A 22,263-nucleotide genomic window follows, 5' to 3' on the forward strand; every position below is an offset into this window, starting at 1 on the left:
AGCAAGCTCTGAAAAATTTCAAGTTAATGAGTTAGGTCACTGAGTTATGACTTACAAATTATCATATTTGGCATGTTGTACTGCATTTCAATATTGTTAAACAAAACTCTTCATTCTAGATCTGCCTCATTCCACCTCATCTTTTTTGGAAGTCATGACAATGTCCTGCTGGTTGCTTGAAAACAGTTGAGATATGTTAAATAACGTTAAAAATTGAAATGCTAATTTTCTTAGTGTTAGTTGACTTTGGATTTAATTTCTGTATTTAGATGTACAGGGTAAATTTACCATGGTATCTCAAGTATTGAATTATCTTTTATTTTGCATTTTGAGTGTAATGTACAATGAAGTTGTTATTAATTACTAATAATTGTTTTACAGTAGGGGCTAAAATCCACAATTAAAATCTTGCAACCATTTTGTACTAGAATTCCACAAAGACACGATTAAGTGCAACTTATTTCCAAGAAAGTTTCATAAACTAAAATCAAGATAACACTGTGAAGAAAAACAAGAAGAAAGAAAAGGAGCAGGAAAATATGTGAAACCGTAGGAGAATATGGTTAATTGTTAATGTTTTAAGCCAGATGGAACTATAAATGCCATCCTTGGTATACAGGAATAGAAGTTATTCATGGGCAGGGTTTTGTTCGCACAGGAAAAAATAGTGAATATATATCTATATGTGTGTGTGTGTGTATTTAAATTTACTTCAGTACTATAGTCTCTTCCACAGTAATGTATCTCACCTATCACAGTTTTTACTGAGTTTGACACTACTGATAATGTTTCTAGGTAAATTAAAAAGTACAACAAATGGATGAGGCCCTATAACCCTGTGTGACTTTTTTTCAGACAGCACACAGGAGCTGTATCTGCATAACTGAATGCACAAGGTTCGTTTGTGAAGTAATCATTTATTATGCAAATATCAGAACTTCGTTATATCTAATTTTATTAAATATGTACATGTTATCACTATTTAAAAGAACAAGTATCATTCCAAGATCTGCAAACTTCTCTCTAGCTTTGAGAGCTGCGGCAGAGCCTGTATTAATGCTGGTTTGAAAGCTGGAAGCTAATGCAGTGTCACTGTGAGTGACACAGCACCACCTTTGGAGGCAAAACTTCATCGGCTGTATTCTTTAGTTACAATACAATCAAAAGAAATCTTTCCTGACAATAATATATTTGTACATTGTTGAAATTTCCCAACTCTGTCCAACTTTGAGGATGGAAGAAAAGAATTCTGTCATGTTTAGGATTCTCAGATGCTGAAGAAGGGAATTCGTACCAGAAACATCTGATGTTAAAGGCTGTTTAAAGGCAGAGAAGGGGGCACAGGAAGCAAAGAGAAAGATGTGTCCTTCTCCTCTGCTGGTGTCCAGCCAGGAGGTCTTAATATTTTTCTTGCTTAGGGTACCATGGCCTCAGTGAGGATAATGCTTCCTATCAGTGACCCCCCTTCCCATCACCTCTCCACTAAACTGGTAGGTCAGCTTCTTCTTAACTTTCTTGACCTCCCCTGTCTTGCCATAGTTTCTCAAAGCCCGGGCCATCTTCTGGTAGGTCATTTTCTTGCGGTTGCCTTTCTGGATGCCCCAGCGATGCGCCAATGCTTCTTTGTGTTTGGAGGAGAACTGGAAAGTACCTTTTTCCTTGTCCACCCACCAGATGCTGTCCTTCATGTCCCCACTGCGAAGAAGGTCCAGAAGGAACTGATACAGACGTATCTTTTTCTTGCTGCCTGTGTGAAAGTCAAAGAAGAAAGCCAGTGGAGCATTAGTATTTGTGCGTAGTTCCTGATGAAAACAGAAAGTATATACCTGTTTTAGGTAGCTTGTGAGTCACATAACTTTCTCAGTTTGCAGCATTTATAACAATCGACAGAATAACATTGTGATGGCATAATGTGGATTGATACACTAAGAAGAAAAAGCAAGAATAAGTAATTCCAAATGCCAAACCCTTTTCCTGAAATTAATTGGCTAATCTGAAGATAATTGAAAAACATTGGTTACATGGAACTAATCTTAATCTATTTTTGGCAGATTATACAGAATGTGACTCTCAGGTACTGAGCAAAGAGAGCTAAATATTTTTTAAAATCAGTTCTTGCTTGACCTTGCCTTGGTTTTCCCATCTGTTAATGGAATTTGGAGTAGAAACGGCAAAAGCCATTTCCATTCAGGGAGCCTGGATAGGCAAAGTAGGAGGAGGGAGTGGGAGTACAAGGAGAAATGAGATATAAACACAGGGTTGTAAAAGATTAGGAGGGGAGGAGGGTGCAAGGAATCAGGGAAAGGAAAGCTTTGACAGTGGGATAAAATAACAGCAGAGCAGTTCTACAGATTTATTTGTTGTCATCATGGTAATGTAACAGCTGCTTAGCACATAGCTTGACATATGAAAGCATACCTCTGTTTTCACTGACCTGTTTCTCCATGCATAATTCCTGGCCCAGGGTCCACACCATCATTCTCCCCATCTGATACCTCCAATGGGGGACTCTGCCTTTCTATGTCCTCCTCATCAGAACTGGGCTGAGGTGGAGAGGAGTACTGTAGGCACATCCGGGGCAAATAGGACACCTTTTGGAGAACAGAGTAGTAGAGGGAGGGGACAGAGATAGAGAGTTGAGCATCAGGATTAAAAAAGGAAATGTAATGAAAAGAATTATAGAGAAAAGGGGGGAGAAAGTAAGAGGTGTGGGAGAGTGTTTAGTGTAATAGTGAGTGACTTTAGTTGTTGGAATTTTAAATAAGTATCATCCAATTAAAAACCACTTTCAGATAACAGTCAAATCTTATACATGTACAATGAAGCACCTTTAAAAGAGGGAAGGAGGAATAAAGTTGTTAAAGTCAAAACTTTCCCATATGTTACATCCTATGCAAGTAATTTTGCTTCTGTTTCCCTATATTAACATTCTTCCTAATACAAGTAATATTCCTAACATCCTAACATTCTTCCTATGCAAGTAATATTGCCCCTCTTTCCCAAAGCTCACATTCTTCCTGACACGTTTCTGATCACTATTGCCTATGTCCAGAGTAAAACTGCTTTATAGAGTCACGTTTTTTAACACAGACCTTCTGGATCTACTCTTTAAACTTTGAAAGAGCTGAACAGCTCTGCCTTAGAATGGCTGGCTTTGACTCTGTTGTCCTCTTCCTTTCTCAGTCACAACACCTTTTGACAGCACTGAGTCCCTCCAGGACTGCATCCAAATCTGGAGATGGAGTTACACAGGTCTGTCAGGTTTCTGTCTTGAATTTCCCCCATGAGGAGAGGAATAGCCTTAACACTAAGATAAAGGATACATCATATTGGCTCATATTTTGTTTTTCTGAGTGGCTATCTGAAAATTCCCCATTAGTGGGGATTTCTCATCTGCAAAGCTAATAAGCCATTTTGGGGGTTTTATTGTGTGTTAAATTCTCTTGCCCTTATATAGAGTTGTTGTCAGGAGCAGTGTGGAATATACTTCAGCTCTGTAAATTCTTACTTGTGATCTGGTTTGATGGGGGCCAGTTGCCACAAATTGTGGCAGCTTCTTATTTAATAATGAGAGACAGATCAGTCTGAGGGCAGGGAGTAAGAGCCCAATTTCCACGCCACAAAAATGCAACTAATGTTCCCCAAACCCAGCAGCATACAGAATGTAGTTTTCATGAAAGGGGACAGATAACAGTCCTTGAAGGTGAGCTTCTTTTGAACTGCTTTTCTTTTCCTTCACTGAGAAAGGATGTGTTGGGTCTGGTGCCCTTCCCAGGGATCTTCAGGCACTGAAGTGGGGAATGGGTGTTTGTGAGTCACACCACCCACCCCATGTTGGACTTTGCTGAGTGGTACTTTTCAGATGAGTTTTGCACCAGCTTAAAATGTCCCAATCAGGCGTGTGCAAAGGGCTGGTTTTGGGGTGCAGCAGCTGGCGGTTAGTGAGTTGGCAGATTGGCTAGAGCCAATTGGGCAGGAAGGGCAGGATTGGGCAAGAGTGTGTGTAAGCTTCCTGTCAGATCCCCAAGAGTGAAACTTCAGCCCTGACCACAGAGTCACCTTTAGCTTTTCACAGTTAAGAAAGCTGCAGCCTCTGTGGTGGGAAGGAAGGGAGAGAGTGCCATGGGGGAAGGGGAATGTAAAGGTGGGACAGTGTCTTGCAGGGGAGGGGAACAGACACTGGTGCCCCTGCAGGTAAAAAGATTTTTGTGGAAATCTGGAGTGTCTTGGGAGGTGGCTTGGAACTAAGGAAACTGCCCTTCTGAGGCTGGAGTGGGACAGTGGGAGAATGTAGTGGAGGAGGAAGGGCGCACAGTGTCTCACAGGCAAAGGTAGTTGCAGAGGCCTGCCTGGGGAGTTAAGTAAGCTTTCCCCACGCTGTCCCCACTTTTCCTGACTGTTGTATTTTTGCTTACACTTACTTTTCACCTGAAACTCAGCATAAGTCAATACAGTGTCATACAGTTATGTTCCACAGAGTCACAGGGGACATGCCAGTGTGTTAGAAAAAGCCAGGTTAGTAGTACAGTTCTTGAGAGAGAAAATTTAAGAAACTGCTGTTATGATGTTGTCTCAGGGTCTGTGGCACCCATGCAAGGTTTTCCTCTTTCTAAAATTCTTCTCACAGTTTTCCACCGTTTTCTTTCATTTTTCTTTCAGAATGAATATTCTTTTCTTATATTATTATTTGTGAGACCCCTGTTGTCAGGCTAACAAAACTTTTTAAACAAATCTTGTCCAAGGACAGTTAAGGCTCAATTTTGATTTCACCAAACAATGTGATATCGACAGAAAATAAATAAATATCTTTGAACGTTCTTCTTTATTTGCCAACTGGAACTCTGATATTGCATGACAAACTTGGGCATAGTTTGTAACTGGCAAATTCAATGGAGGATTAAAACTTGATTCCCGCTTCTGTTCCTTTGCCTGGGACTGTGACTGAGACACTGGAGGGGGAACTTCAGAGCATGCCAAGTACCATTTGCATGAGCTACTGTGGGAAAAGAGGTAAAGTAAAAAACCAAAGATCCCCAGCTAGTAAGGAAAGGAGGGTAGTGGTGAATTCTACCTACTAATATTTGCAGCTTGGTGTGGGGTGAGGCAGAGAGACAACAGTGCTCTTTATAAAAAGTTGTAACAAAATCAGTTCTCTGTCTTTCATCCTCAAATGAAAGATAATAGCTGAGTAGAATAAAGTAGGACAAGAAGTACCCTCTCTTGTTTTTCAGTTGTGCTTTCAAAGACATCCATAAACAGGCTCATTTTCATCCTTTGCCCTTGACCAGAGATAATGGTTGGTCATTAGGTATTAGCAGTTGCAGTGAGCAACTGAAAAAACTTGAAGCTTCCCACAGACTGCTGTTCCATGAAGCAGTTTTTATATTTGTAACTTTCTGTTCCTAATTCTTTGTTTGTATCTACATCTTATATTCTATTCCTGATTTTTTCATGGCTTGCAGTCAGTTTCCTGTTGACAGTGTTAACTTACTCACTCTACTTTTTCTCTTCTTTCTTTTTGATTAATACAGTATTTATATACAATTTCAATTTGCTTCGAACAAAGAAACCAAAATGACAACTCTATGCGTGTGGTTTCTCTCACAAAGTTTCAGCAATGGTATCATTGTATGCAGAATGCAAACAGCAAATGCTTTTTTCTCTGACTTCGTCTTGTATTTAAGACATTGTATGTACCTTGCCAGCCTTGGGAAGCTCCTTAGCACAAGATCACTCAGCTTTCTTACTGCTCCCAGTAATGACTTTGGATATATTCTTGTAGGATCAAGAGTTGAAAGTGATCTCAACCCCCACTGTGCTTCGTATCTTTGCAGTATGATGGAACCCCTTACAATCTGAGTTTTAGTGACAGTTCACTGGTGCTTTCGTGACTATCTTTACTGCATAATGGCATATCTTTTGTTTACAGGGAAATGACTGGCTTCAAGTAAAATCTGAGCAAAAAAAAGACAATGTGTTTTGTCTTGTGGCTTATTTACTCCCATCTAGAAGCACAAGTATGTTCTTCTCAGCCCATGGTAAAATTACCAGTGACTTGTCTTTGTTAGCATTTCTTATACAAGTAATGTAAATCTGTCAGGGTTGTTTGGAAATACTTAAAACTTCCCTACTACTTCAAGGCTCAGAAAGCTTCTCAGAAGTCATAGATACCCTTGCTATGATGATGCAAATCTTCTTAGGTCCAGTTCACCTGCAGAATTGCAAACCAGTTGATTTTCATTCCAAATTAAACAAAAATTTGAAATTCCCAACACCTTCACAAAAGACAGTTGTATTTTTAGACAGTTTGAAGAACATGACTTCTCATTATGTAGGTAAAAAGAATGTTTAAACCACATTTGTCCTGAGAATGAAGAGTTTTATATGAAGTGCAGTAAGAATTGTGTAATTAATTTCAGCAATCTCTTTCACATAAGAGTATGCACTCCCCAATGCATTATTTTCCTTAACATTAACTATCTTCCAAAATTCTGAGTAAGGGTTGGTAACCATACCTGATGGTTGAGTCCGATGTGTGTGGTTGGGATTGCAGAATCCAAGACATGCATTTGTTCAATCTCCATGTGCCTGTACAGCTGCTGCAGCTGGGGAGGCTGCACACTCTGCAGTTCTGTGAAATGGTTGTCTCCAAAGGTCTCAAACTCACTGTGCATGTGATGTGGATGGTATTCCCAGTAATGATCTAAAGAAAGTAAAAATAGGTTGTTTGTCATTACAGGATTAAGAACTGGGGCATTTACTTGGCTTTCACTGATTCTTTCTCCTGTCACTGTCCTTTCTGCTCTCTCCACACCATCCCTGTTGACCTGTCTCTGGTGACAATGTATATAGATCCATGCAAAGTTTCTTTTCCTAGTCTCATCAATTCCTGTGGCTGGCCACTTTAATTAGGACAGTACTCTTAGATGGTGAGATGGATTTCAATGATAATTTAGCACAAGATGCAAGAAACACTTTTCTGAAGAAGAGACCATAACAAGTTTCAAAGCATTTTCCTTCTTAAGGCAACAAAGTCTACTGATTTACATACTGTCATATTCGTACTACATTCTCCCTCATGGCTTGGAAATGAAGGGGTGGAGAAAATGTAAAGATTATTCTGCAGTTATCTACAGACTTTATTTTACTTCGCTAGCAAAATTTCAGGAATACTGCAAAAAAGGCAGTTTTCTAGGTATTTCCTGTAATTATGTGTTGTTATATCACATGTTTTAAAGCACTGATAATAGAAAATAAAAGGATAAAATATTGTGGCAGTCTGGTGAATATTGTTTACAGTGTGGCTAAATTCTGATGTAGACTCTTTCTTGCCTTTTTTTGTCTCTTCAGTATGTTTGAAATTCCTGTGACAATTTGGATTTTCTTTTTCAAAAACATAAAGAAGTACTTAAATGACCACTATCCTGTTTCCTGATTCATTTACCTTTGAAACTAAATTCCACATCATTCTCAGTTTTACATTTTGTTGGGTTTTTTTTTAGTTCAACATAAGCCTTCACATTTTTTTAGAATTTCATAGTTGTTGCTCAAAATTTAGTCTTCTAGAAGAAATGTGGAGCATTATAAATTCTGTTTCTCTCTTACATACAGTAGCTGCATACATAATTATGCATATATTTATGTGCAGCCTGTTTTTAAAATCAATATCAGCATCATGTCCTCTCTGACTGAGCCTGGTTCTAATCTTCCATAGCTTAATTTTGCTTGCATCATTTATGCATGGCTGAAATTTCTTTATTATATTCAGTGTAATAGTCCTAATTTATTCCTTACCATTTCTTGCCTTGTACTGCTATAAATAATTTCTGTCCTACATGTTTTCAGTTTCCTATCAAGGACCCTTACAATCTCCTTCTACTTATCACTTAACCCAGTTGCATGCATTTAGGTTGTCTTTCAATATAAATCAGTATATTCACCACCCTGATCACACTTGTGCACTTCCCAAGCCCTCCCAGCTGCTGACATCCTTCTGATAATAAGTACAACAGCCAGAACTGAACATGTTGCTTTAAGAGCAGTTGTACTGAATTTATAGAGGAACAATCGTTTCATTCCTCAATATGATGTTGTTGTGTATGACATTATCTGGATACAAATGTGTTATATTTTTTCTTAAATACCAGTTTCACTTTTCCCCTTAGCTTCTGTCTCCTCATCCTTCCCCACTAATGTTCCAAACAGTTAAGTTTAATCTCATTGAGGATTTGAAATCCAGAGGAGTGACTATAATGTGGCTTCCTTTAGAGGGAACTCAGTGATATGCTTATGCCAAAAATAGTTGTACCTAAAAAGTTGTAAACACTTTGAGCTGCCTTTAAGCTCAGTCCTGTGGAAATTTATTTGGAGACACTATCAGACCATTTATGACACCAGTGCTTAGTTTTTTTCCTTCCTGCTTTTCTGATTCATGGATAAACCACCTCACTGCATGCAAGAGGGACAGAGAGGTGCTTCTAAAAGCATTCAGGGAGCTGCTGCATGACTTTGTAATTTCTTTGGGGTTTTGTATGGCACTTTCTGTGGGCTGCATATGGATTTTATAGCCCTAAGATAATTATAGTGCAGTGTAGCAGTTCATGTTGTAGCACCAGAGAAGAATTTTGGTTTCTCTGGTAAAAAGTGGGGCTTATGAGTGCAAAGGGCCCAGGTATTTTTGCTTTTACATCTGCACCAACCCAGGAAAAGGCAGTGTGTGAGTTTGAATCCACAGATTGTCCCCTGGTAGGAGGCTTTGGGCACTTCCAGTGTGATACTTCTCCATTTAGTTGAAAGATTGAGCCACATTAACTCATATCTTTTCTGTGTTAAATTACTGCAGATTTCTCTAAGTATAGTCAACCACTGAGGCTCCATATACCATGGGCAGCCCTGCATGCTAAATTGTTGAGAATACATGGCAGGAGTAATTTAAATTCTTCTTCCTTAAAGTGAACTGGCTCTGCTCACTGTGCGCAAAGTGCTTTGTCAGAGGGCAATGTATATTCCCAGAGACCCTTTGCCACTAATAATCTATAACAGACAATGAGGTAAATGCATAATTTTGAGGATGGCAAAGCCCAGGAAAATGCCTGTGAGGCTGTCAATGGCAGGTCTTTGGAATTTCTTACTAGCAGCAATTATAGTGGTCAAGGGAGAACACAGAGCATTTCCAGTATGCATAGCCATGAGTATTTGTGCATGTTTCAACTGGTCTATTTTTGATTCTTCTAAAATATTTTTTATCAGCAGTAATGTTTCTGTGCTTTAAGATGCCTCATAGTTTTTTGAGCTTATGACAAGGTTACTGAATTTTTTCAACCTTTTCCTTGGCAAATAAATCAACCCATGGAACATTATTTATGCATATTAATGTTAACCACTATTTACTAGTTTGCCTATTCATCATTAAATTCCTTTTTGATAGAATGAGGTGCTACTGTAAAAACGCAGTAATAGAAAAGTACTATTAACACAGCATTTAGAACTTAAAGTGGTCAGATAAAAATATTACATTACAAATTAAATCTATGTCAGAAATTACTTCAACACAAACTTATGTCTAAATACTCAAGTTGTGACAGGAGGAAAGTTCCTTAATTCTTTCAAAATTATTTATAATTTCCCAGTGATACTTAGGAAAAATAATATTGGTTTAGTAACATTAAGAAGAAATTCTAAATCTATCTCCACAAGGCCCTCTGTAGTTAACCATCCCAGTGAATTTATTGCACATTAAAAAAACCAAAGAAATAAATCTAAATATCTCTGCAGATATTAGAGTTATCAGCAACTACTTCTATGTTCTTTGTTACTGTCATGTCAGTAAGATAGCAATTCTGTGTTTTTCTCTAAAACATGAAGGTGGAAGGAAGAAAAAAGACAGGAGAGAAAAATTCTAGAAATGGAAAGTGTCTATTCTTTGGGTAAAGGAAAATGTCATTAAAAGCCAAGCTATAGCTACACAATGGAGTCATTATGAGAAATTTCATGTGAAGTGAAAGAGGATGTGAAAAAAAATTCTCTCTTTTAGAGACATGGACATCATGTTTGTTTTGGTCTTGTATGTAGTGAAAGGTTAGAGGAAGGACAATCATGAATTCTGAACTCCCTCCCATGACAGAGAGGATGTTAGCCTGTTAGGAAGCATTAGCAGACCTAAAGACATTATGTTAATATTCACCATCAAGATTGGTTCTCATTCCACAAGAGAGAAAATATGACTGAACTTTCTCTGTCATCTTCTGATCACTGTAAATTGCTTTGCTCTTCTTTTAATAGATGAATAATTTTAAAACCAGCAGTTAGCATATGAAATAAGCTTAAGGAAGGTATCTATAATAAAAGTGGAGCAACAGACTAAATTTGCATTACACAATGCAAAACCACACAGAAATTCATGAGCCAGCTATTGAACCGGATATGTGACAGCTCTGTCAGCACGGCACTCTGCCCTGCCCGAGGAGGGGACTGCTGGCATGGCTGGACTTAGGAGGGCTGGGCTATTGTCTCTGCGGGGTTCTGCTCTGGGTGGTACACATTTTCCAACACATGATGAACTAGGAGAGGGTTTCTTAACAGAGCCATATTACATATCTTACATGTTCCCACATCTGAAAAAACAAGTCAAGGAAAAATTCCATAGAGAAAATGAGAAAAATATTGAAGGACACTGGAAAACTAATGTCTTGAACATACATAATCATTCTTGAGAGAAATGCTGTGCTTGTAGGCAAGGCATCAGTCTTATCTATAACAACATTAGGATCTCATTAGCTCTCACTTTACAAACTTCATGATTTTAATAATTGCAAATGTTCAAATACCTATGAGTCAGCCCCCAGCAAGCATGAGAATGGCTTTCCAGGGAGGGGATTTTTTAATGAAGTTTGGAATTCTTTCTCTCTTTCATATGGCATTTAAGACTAAGGTTCACATGTTTGGACTTTTCTTCACTTCTGCGTGAGCTAGGATCTTAACAAAATCAAATCTGAGATTCTTAAATGATCATATTACTCCATGAGGTGGGACAAAAATAAAATCACAGGTCATAAAATCTAGTAAGTTGCATGAGGCTACCAACAAAGTGAACAAGGGTCAGCATTCAGCTTCATACAAAAAGTGATTTTTACTAAACCAATAATGTTTAGTAATAACTTACAGACAAAGCTGCAGTGGAATTTTGTAATTGCTAAGATTGCATCAGTATTACAAAATATGCTATGTTACATTTACAGACTTACAAATGCAGGGTTGGGTGGTGGACTAATACATGATCACTTGAAGTAGCTTCTGTCTTGCTAGACGGTGCCTCTGGGTTTATTATAGTAATTAAAAATAGTTAAACTGCAGTATACAAAATAATTGCACACGGCAAGTGGTGGACATACTATGGTGTGTCTTTGAAGTTAATGTTCATTTACTGGCAATGATTTCCTACTTATTACATTAGTGGCACACTTTTCTGGGTACTTTTTCTGCCTATTCATGTAAATATGGAGTAAGGGTTGCCTTCAGGACCATATTAGAGAAAGTGACAGTAATGCAACTAGCACAGATCTACAGATTAAGACATTGCCATCTCCCTTTCAAAAACTTGCTAGCAGTGAAAGAGAGGTAGTCTGACACTTGAAGAAAATTTTTATTTCTTTAGCAGTCCCTTGTAAGCATAATCAGAAGTATTATTCTGTCTAATGGTATCTGTTTTCATTACCTGGCAGTTTTACTTTGGGGTCCATAGTGCTACTGAGTAACCTGCAAAATTAATTTTTATGTATTGCCAGTGATCTCACTGTACCCCAAGCTGAACTGCTCCCTCACAATGCTGTTCTTATTTCTTCTTTTTTCCCCTTATCTAACCAAGTACTGTCTCTGTTATTGCTATCCCTGTAGCCGTTATTTATTCCTTTTCCATTCCATTTTTCAATCATTGTGCTTTCATCCACATTACTCTGAACATTGAGTACATCTTTGTAAAAGTAATTTGTAGTATTTCTTTCCTGCTCTTCTGCACAGCTGATCTCAAGATCCTCTACTTCTGTCATGTAAACAAAATGAAAGCCAAAGTTGGGGTTTCAAATGTTTATAGGAAAGAAGCAAAATGTGTTCGTTTGTGGTTTTCAGTCTTTACCTGTATTCTTTGGTTGTTCATGGCTTTTTTGGACTGTGAGAAATTCAGGGCAGCATAGGGCACATTAGGTGTTTAGACACAACCAACTGTAATACAGGTAAATAAAAATTTGATTGAAATATGCAAGTTGGGCTTGTGGTGCCTCTTTCATAACCACTCACTGTAGGAGTTTAAATTATTAACAGGGTTTTTTTAAATCTTTTGGCTAAGTGCAGCACAACTTAATGAACAGACAAATTTCTGTTCAAAGTGGGTGTTGAGATACTGCTTAGGCTATAACCCATATAGATGACTACCTAGTTTATGTTGTGTTCCTTATAATGAATAAAACCATGTTAATGATCTGAGAAATGTAGCTTAGGAACAGCTTTCCAACAGAAAAATACACAGTAAACCAGATGGGATGATAAAATTATGACAGACAAAGGGGTGTTTTTGCTTGAGGTAGCCTAAATCTAATAACCAAAAATTTCCTTCCCACTGCTTTTTCCTGCATGGCATCTGTTTATTGTTTAATTGTCACAATTGCCTTTTGAGATAATATATGTTATCCTCATTTTATGAGTATGCAAACAGCTACAGGGTATAGTGTAAAAACCCTGAATTTCCATGTGGAATTTGCTGGGTTTGATTAATGTGACTAACAGGTGCCATAAGATAACTTACAAAAACTGACTTAATTCTTTGTCTCCAGGTGTTAAGAATGTTATAGATGTTTCCTCAATGCAATGTAGAGAACAAATTGAGGTACGAAACTTTTTCAGCTAAATGTTTAGAATGATCCTATTCTGTATCTTGCTGTTGTTTAAAATAGCTTCTGTTGTCACAGATAAAACAGTGCTATGCTGTGAGTAGTTAACATGTTAAATTAAACAGCAATGGGTCTAGTTGCTGTATTAGTGGGAGTCTTTCAGGGAAACTCCAGGATCTGCAGGGACTGCCACCAATAATGCAGTAGAACGGTGCTTTTCCTTCCTGAGTCAATATTGACTCTGGTATTTCCAGGGTGATGTTGCTGGACCCTTGTATTTCACAGGAGATAAAATTCACAAAGCAGGACTCTTTGCCTCTGCATTGATTTAGGGTCCAGTGCAGCGCCCAAAACATCAAAATATAGACACCAAAGCTTTGAAATTACATATGTAAATTAAAGTAATAAATAAATATACAGTATTTTTGTATTGAGTTGTGTTTACATCCAGCCACAAGGAAGTTTTACATAGATTTAGAGAGAGGAAGTAGTTGGGTGTGCTGGAGGAAGAGTGAAAGTTAAAGCTAGGTGTGGCAGCATGAAAAAGAGATAGATAGAAAGAAAGAGAGGAATATATGGAGTTCAAAAAGACCAAATATGAAAGAAATCTAATTAAAATAAAGGCACAAATAGATTATCTAGGATCTAAGTCAAATAGGAATTGGGCATGGGAACACAAGAATACAGTATTGCAAACCCATGTTCGCAAAGCGTTGTGAAACAAGATGAGTGCTTTTGATCTTCAGAGGAAAGTAAAAACACAGCAAAGATAATGAAGGATAGAGATCATGATATCCTACTTTCCTGGAAGCTCCTTGCATCATACAGTGCTTTCTAAAATTCTCTTTCAGAGAAACATGCTGCAGTTGCTGGGTTGGAACAGTGGCATTATGCAGTATAAAATAATGTTGGTTTCTGATTTGAAAATACGTGCCTATACATTATAGATCACAGAAACCAGTTTGTTCTCTTCTTATATGTCTTAAATCAGTTTTCCACAAGATGTTATGCTCCAAGAAGATATTGTTTTGTCTTACCACCATGACTCTCTCCATCACTGTTGAGATACTGGTAATAGTCATGGGGCTGTCGGTAGAGGTCTGACTCATAAGGTACCATATCTTCAGAGGGCTGTAAAAAGAAGAGGAATTTTTAGAACCATAAGTTTACAGAAATCCCTTCCAAATTATTCATATAGTTAGTGAAGGGCTGATACCAACACATTTTGTATTGCCTAGGGAAAAAATGAGGAGACTTCTAGTTATTTTTGAATCAGCAGGAATAAAATGCATGACAACAAACACTGGTTTGGAAAAAGAAAAGAAAAAGGAGCAATCACAGTAGAAAAGAGACTCATTCTGTGTAGCAGAACTTGCCCTGTGGTAATACACAAGTCCTTTGTATGTCACATTCCAGCTTTCTGAGGGTACTACATAGAGCTGTTGTGGACACCAAGCACAAATAAAGATGCCATCACACCAGCATGCCAGAGAAATATTTTCTTTGGTAGTAACAGATACTATATTGTTGTTATTCCAGCACACAAAAAGAAAAGCAGAAACTTGCCTAAACATATTCTTTGGATTGTTTGTAGGAGGTCTGACTAAATGGTGGCAGTTTGTATGAAGGTAATGATATTGTGAAAGGGCATAAAACAATTTTCTTTCTCAGTTTCTGCCTAAAACAAACTCTAAATGTTTGCTGTTTCAAATAAACTACACAGGGCTCTTAGATATGTGCAGAGATGACTTCAAAAGTCCAAATATGGGACAAATACTGAGTTGTGACCTATTGGATGCTTAGCTGTAGCATTAAAGTTCACTCTGTCTTATTAAAACAGGTGATAGAGGGTTACTTTCCCACTTCTCTTCCTCCTCAGGCCTCATATTCTAGTGTGAATACTGATTAAGATCTTTTGCTGGTGCACTAAAGTTTGTCTATTAGTTGCGCACAATTCTGTTGCTTCATTTAATGTTCTTTCTTCATTTTTTTCCAGAATAAAGAGTTAGAGAAAGACATTGTCCTTCATGGGGGTGTGTTAAACTTTAGTCCAGTTAAGTTTGTTACAATATTTTCTTCCAATCTGAACAAATTCTTGTGATGTGAACAGCAAAGTAGAATTCAAACACCTTCTTGATTTTCTTTTGAAAGGAAATTACTTCTTGTAGGTATACAAAGAAACATTTTAATTATATGAATGAGATCATCATAACTAAAGGACAAATATTTAAAACAACATGATAACTTACATAATGAGCATATTTTTTGTGTGTTAATATATGTTCATATGACTATCTGTATCTCCTAAATCCTTCATCTTCCTCCATGAATCTATCTCATTTTTTGAACATCTGTATTTTGTAAACTTATGCCAAGGTGACAGCATGACAGAAATGCAGGCAACCTTCTCTTTTTCTTCCTTCCCTAGACTACATGAGAGTATAAAAACTCAGCCAGCAACTGCCATTAAAATCCAGATGGGCATAGTAGATAAGCTGCTACAAAAGGAAGAGATTTTTTCTGGTTTCATTAATTCTTGTGGTTAAGTCCTTCAGTTCATTCTGTTGGAATTTGTGAATTTAAAGGGAAAAAGGGAAGGGAAGGGAAGGGAAGGGAAGGGAAGGGAAGGGAAGGGAAGGGAAGGGAAGGGAAGGGAAGGGAAGGGAAGGGAAGGGAAGGGAAGGGAAGGGAAGGGAAGGGAAGGGAAGGGAAGGGAAAAATACTTTTATAAATTATTTTTGACCTCGGTAAATCCTTAGTTGCAGTCATGTGCTGTATTAGTGTATAATTAAAATGCACTGGTAAGATAGTATAAAAGTTCCTGATTTCCAGAATACACTAATTGGGAATCAGATCCATGGAATTTTCAAGGACTGAGGAGAAAATCCATTGCCTGGCTGTCATCTCCAAATATAATCAGTGGTGGTAGATAATTGCTTTGGGGCAATCTTGAGAAGATAACAACTGACAATAAAGACAATCTAAATGAATGACCAAGGAAAAGGGGCAAATCATCATTTAATTGCATCCACAGCAGGAATACCAGTGAAGGGACTCTTTTCATCTCTAGTCTCCAGAGAACTTAGGTGCACTCTTCATTTCCAAATCCATGTGATTCCAACAGAATTACCCTTTATCTACATAGAGGTTTAATGGGAAGTGTAAACTGTTTTCCAGATTTCAGAGGGGCAGTCCAAGAAGACAGTATAGGATGCATTGTCTATGATGCCTCTGTTTTTTCTCTATGTATTTTCTTGGTGTTCTCTCTATGATTTTATTATTTACTCATCTCCATTCCTTTGACCTTTGCTTTACTCTAATCTCCAACAAGAAAAATAATGAGCCTGTAGTTTGCTTTCTTCAGGATAAAGTTCTGAATGGAATTTCTACTTTTCATTATCTTTGCAAATTAGTTCACCTCACTCTCCTATTTCCTTTCTATAAATACATGTTTCTTGTTAAATAACACTAACTTTAAAAACATATAAACTTATGCTTTCATATTCAGACTCTTAAATTTGTTATAACACAAAGGAAAGCATTCATATTGTAAGAAAGGGGAGACTTCAACCTCCTACAAATGGAAAACGTACATTATACAAGTTGGAAAAAATAGAGGTTAAAATAGCCATATAAATGTCTATAGTTTGAAAGAAAAATCTTTGTTTCTTTTTAACTAAAATACTGGAAACTAACAAAAATTATACAAAAATTCATACCTAAATGCATACAAGTTTGTAACTCTGACAACTATTTAGCCAAAAGTAAACAGATTTCGAAAGGGATCAGTGTCCTGTCAATCTAGGCTTACTTTGCTAAAATTTCCACAGCTACAATGTAGCATCTATCACTCATATCTTTACAGAAGTATAGCTCGGCAGGATGGCTGAGCATCAGTCCAAAAGTAGATAAACAATACATATTTTAGGCATGGAAAAGAACACTTGACTTTTCCTAATAGTGTTTTTCCTTTATTGTTTCTTCCCAAAGATTTTCCAACTCTGCCATTTCAGACACATGCACATTAAGGGCAATAGAGTGTCACAGTATGAGAGCTGAAAATGAACTATTTTACCCTTCAAAAGCTGCTTTTACAAGATGTGTATTTAATGATCAGACCAAAAGGAAGGTGAGATAAGTAGACTCTTAAAACAGTGATTCCTGTAATATTTACAGATGCAGCTGACTGCAGAGTGAGTTGCAGATACTCAACATCTACAAATGGTCTGCTTTTATATAGGACATCAGGGTACTATAAACACTGTTTTGAAAGTCTGGGGCCTAAAATGTCTTTATTATGGATTCTTGGAATTTTTTGTCCTTGAATTTGTTTTCTGCACAGTGATCCATTTGATAAAATATGTATGTGTATACCCTTGTTAACTCATGCAACCTGGGCCAATCCATCCTCACAAATGACTTGTAATGGCAGCACTTTCCATCTTGGTTTCTGATCTTCAAAGGGAGAAGATGGAAAGACGTTTATTAAATATTTAAAGGTTTGTTTATCCTAAAATTAATCAGATACTGGTAAAAGGAGATAGTACAGTATGTATACTCTCTGATTATCTTTATCCTATGGGCAGGTGGGATATTTTCCCATCTTCATTAGAGAAGCTATTTTCAATAATCTGTTTTTAATTGTTTCTGGGTTTTTTTTTTTTGGGGGGGGGCTGTTTTGTTTTGGTTTTTGTTTGTTTGTTTGTTTTAAAAAGTTTCATTAAGAACTTTAGTTAAAGAGAAGAGGCTTCACCATGTGCTGCCGTTGCCTCTTGTACCAATCTTTATCCATTTGCCCCGTCTTTCTCTGGAACTCCCCACCCACAGACTCATTTCATTGCCTTACTGATAGCACTTCCTTGACACTGAACTGTTTTGTTTTCCCTGACAAAAAGCAAAGAATGGCTTATGTTACAATTTAATATTTAACTGATGTCAATCTATCAGTTTTTTCATGTAAAAGAGTGACAGAAAGCTTTGTTAGGAACTCACAGTTGCGGTCTAAAGTTGGTATCTCCCTTCATACATGCCATGAGGTTCAGTATGCTCTCTAAAACCATATTCCACCCTCAAGTAAGAGGTCAACAAACAATACTTTCTCTGTCACAGACTTTGATATATGAAGAGTGGCCTTCATCTTCCATCTTTCACTGGAACTCTAGGGAAAAGCCACAGAACTACTCAGAGACAGCATGGTTGGCATTGGTTGAGAGAGATATATTGAACTGAACGGAATAGCTGTCTGAAAATTCTTGTTATTCATTAAGATTTTGTCAGATGATTCCAGGCAATTCTAAATTCACTAAAGGCTGATTTTTTTTATTACCTTGATATGACTGTTTACTGGCATATGATTCAGAAATGCTTCACACAATTTCCAATGATATGCTACTGAGACAAGTTTTAAGGCCAAAATGAACTGTATTTCCTTGGAAACAAATTACAGTATAACTATTTTAGAAGAGATGAGTAAAAATACTAGCATGATTACTCACTGGGCCAGCCTCACTGCACCGTGTTGGCCATGCAGTTACGTGGAACAGAGTACTTCTGTGGGGCATTTTTGGACTCATGCAAAAATACTTAGTTCAAAGCTGTGATTTTTACAGGTGGCTACTTAGGGATTCATATATAACTGAGACCCTCTTTAAGCAAAGGTGTTTGACTTAATAATTTTTCAATGCATAGCACAACTAGATTCTATCATGCATTGGAAGACATGGAGCCAGTTTGCAGAACTTTTCCATACAAAATTCCTAATCTTCAGAGGAATATGGGCTCTTCCTAAACCATTTAAACAGTGTTTTCCAAGTGAAGGGTTAGAGTTTTCTAGCATGGTCAAGAGAAAGGCAGTTACTGACGTGCCCTCAACTGAACGGGGAGGGGTGGAGGAGGGAGGCATTGCTGCAGAAACCCTTGCCTAGAAACAGGCTTGTCTCCCCTCTGAAAAAGTCCCAGGAGACACAGACACGCAGAGCTTTAGCTGGCAGTGCCCAAAGCACACTTAAAGCAATTTTGAAAGTACACACCACAAAATGATTGATTTTTGGACATTTTAATCACAAAACCCAAAAACCTAAATTACCCTCTAAAGTGCTTCTGTAAGATGTAATTGTATTTTCAGTGCCCGTTGTATTGTTCATCTGAACAGAGTTCAGACAGAATACTAGCTGCAACACAAATTAAAATATGGGCCAAACTGTGTTAGATTTTCAATCAATTTAATTAATATATGCCCTGGAATTGAATACTGAAAATAAGAGTCCAGAAAAATTGGCTATGAGTGAATAAATGGACAGAAAATTATTTTTTTTTCTCCTCTAATGAAGATGTTTGTTTCTGAGGTGGTTGAGAACAAGATTTACATTGCTTTTTTTTTTCTTAAGCCCAAGAAGTAACATATTGAGAAATCTCCGTGTATTTTTTTTTGTTTTCTCAGTTTCTTTTCAGATTTCTATTCTGATGCACTTACAGTAGCGCCATTGGGCAACTCCATGTATTTAAGAAAAAGAAAATTTATTTTTAGTGTCTTCTTGCCCTTTGGGTAGATAGGGGATCTCAGGGACACTGATGATAAAGTGAGAGAATAAAGGGTGTCCCCCAAAAAGAAGACAAATATTTTCAATCAGGAATTACAAGAATTCAAAGGGTCATCGGCCTGGATGAAAGATAAGGAAAAATTACTTTTGCCTCAATTAAATGGGACAAGACAAAAAGAAAACTTCCATCAAGTTTTTGTTAAAGAAGTCTTGGATCTGCATTGTCATTTTTGTTCTCTGACACATGTATAGCAATTACCACAAATTATCTACCACATTAAAAGACAAGTAAACCACCTGATCTTACACCTCTTCAGCTTCTACAAAACGGATGAAATCTAGTTAGGGACTCTTTTACCCATTCCGTTTAGAGATTTCCTGCTAGGGTTTGTTTCTGAACAACAGCCTAGTGACATTATGTTCTTCATAAATAATAGTGTTCACATTCAACATAGGATAAATTAGAGCAGTGCAACAATGTTTCAGAATTAAGAAAAGGATAAAACAGCCTCATAAGCATACAGAAAAATTTATATCTTAGAGAAAACATTGAAAGTCCCAAATAAAGGCTATTTTTCCCCCCTCATACATAAATTACTTTTTCAGTAAGTGAATTCAAGAGAATCCAGTTCAAGACAAGATGAAGTTAGAAACTAAAATGCCATAATTGTAAAAACTTAAAAACTACAGAGTTCTAAACTCTGCAATATGCAAAATCAGCATTCAACAACCCTTCTCTCACAGACTGGAAGACAGTCTATGTTAGAGACTCCAGATGATTAAGAATTGCAATCTGAAGAAAGATTTGGCTTTATATCATATAGGCAGCGCTGTAGAAAAGAGATTTACTGACTTGCTATATTCGCGCTTCAAAAGAATACCATACATTTAATCTGCGAAAACAAATGGAGATCAGAATCCGATACAAGTTTGGGGAGGAAATGTTAATTTCCCTGTCATTGCCATGCTGTCATTAGTTTTATAGACTGACCTAAGCCAAACTTCCTGGAATTACAAATATAGACCAAAACAGAGATATTCTCAAGTAATAAACTCTGCTTTACTTTGCCTTTTGCTACTGAGTCCAAAGATTTGTATTAGGAATAAACCCAATATACTCACAGGGGGAATAAGGGGAAATCCTTCCATTTTGCAAGCTTGCAACATTCAGCCAACTTCTGAGTGAATTTTTCTGAATTCAGTTTTCAAACATCCAGAATAACTGACTTGAAAAAAATCACATAAAGAAAAAAAGGAAAAAAAAACCAAGAAAGAAAAAAAGAAAAAAAAATGAGATCCTCTGAGATCCTCGGACTCCGTGAAGTCCCTTTGCAGTGATGGATCTCAGGATCAGAGAAGGACCCTAACAAGTTTTCATAGTTTACCCTAATAGGTTCTGAGGTGAACTTCTTCCCGAGCTGTATGTGAAGTTCCTGATTTTATCAAATGTCTGTAGAAGGAAGATAGCCCCTGGGTCTATCAGTGCGCTGTGACATCACAGCTTTAGCCAGTTTGCATAAATCTCTCTCATTTCAGGGAGCTGCAGGCACTGTAACAGGAAGTCTGTCCTCAGCCAGATCTGCCATGGGCAGGTGCTACTGTATAATCAGATACCCAGAGCCTTGGGCCTGCTATCAATAAACAAGCACATGGGTGCAGCACTGTGGAAGACTATGTGCTTCCAACTTTAGATGAACCATAACAATGGTGCTGCTCTCTGGTTTAGTGATATATTGTAAAGACAGTCTTGGCAACTTCTGTGAGGCCAGTGCAGTGGCATAGACTTGCTTTAATAATAGTCCTGTGTTGAAATTACATGGTCATATTAGCAGATAGGAAGAAAAGAGTATATAGTTTTGAATACACAGTCTTAGGTTTCTACACATAATTAAAGTTCTTCCCATGAGACTCTTCTCATAAACTTTGCAATTGATTCAGTGAAAGACACCTTGTTTTCTTATTTGTTTCTTGTGAATTCTTTTCCTTTATAACTCCTGCAAGGAGAAAGTGAGTAGGGAAAAGGAGATCCTATTACATGTCCCATGCAATGTCTTGACTCCTCTCAGGTCCTGAGTGCGTTTAACAGCAAGCAGAGAACAAGATTTATAGACTTCTGTATAAAGAGTCAGGTGCAGAAATTTCTTGTAAGTTTTATTCACATCATGAAATCTTGACTATACCTAGGAATAAGCAAGCTGCTTAACAGTCCAATTATGTGTCCGAGACGGTGGGCCACTGGGTGTAGGGGGATGGGTCTTGGCTACAAGGGGAGAGTACTCTCATTCTGCAAAATGCCTTCTTGCTTCGCAGCACTTGGAAAAGTGAAGTTTCTTTGTCTGAGTTGTTCCCCTTCAATCTATGCCTATGTGCCACAGGTTCTGCTTTTTAAAGCAGCCTGTTCACCGCTCACCTGGGTCTATGTGTGAGGGGGAATTTCAGCCACTACAGACTTCCTCCCTTGTACACTGGTAAAACCAGAGACCACTCACAAGTTCCTCTCACTCTCCAGCCTCAGGAACTCAACAAGCAAACCATATTAGCAATGGGATAGCATCAAGAACATAGTGGAAGGTTAACTCTTGAAGCCCCGAACTGGATTTCATCAGCATCAGTTGATACATAAGCATTTCTTTCTTATTTTATTCATATAATGTAATCTTGACTATAACCTAGGAATAAGCAAGCTGCTTAACAATCCAGTTATGACTGAGATGGTTCTCAAGTCTGCATGTAGATACCAGCCTGGAAGTGACCAAACCAACTGGGCAAAAGGAAGAGAAACAAAGTACAGCACCGATGATAAAATTCAGTGCAAACAGAGGAGACAGAAGGGAACAATAGCA

General features: G+C 37.6%; 1 protein-coding gene across 1 annotated transcript; it reads right to left on the reverse strand.

Moving 5' to 3' along the window:
- Positions 1–297: 297 nt before the first annotated feature.
- SPI1 (Spi-1 proto-oncogene) lies at positions 298–20,905 on the reverse strand. The gene is made up of 5 exons (XM_071558561.1): positions 20,543–20,905; positions 13,919–14,012; positions 6,516–6,703; positions 2,435–2,591; positions 298–1,747 (listed from the first exon to the last, which is right to left on the reverse strand). Exons 1-5 carry the CDS (start codon positions 20,585–20,587, stop codon positions 1,431–1,433), a joined length of 801 nt encoding a protein of 266 aa, XP_071414662.1. The 5' UTR covers positions 20,588–20,905; the 3' UTR covers positions 298–1,430.
- Positions 20,906–22,263: the final 1,358 nt, after the last annotated feature.

This window comes from Pithys albifrons, chromosome 6 (genome assembly GCF_047495875.1).
Source record: "Pithys albifrons albifrons isolate INPA30051 chromosome 6, PitAlb_v1, whole genome shotgun sequence".
NCBI classification, from domain to species: Eukaryota; Metazoa; Chordata; class Aves; order Passeriformes; family Thamnophilidae; genus Pithys; species Pithys albifrons.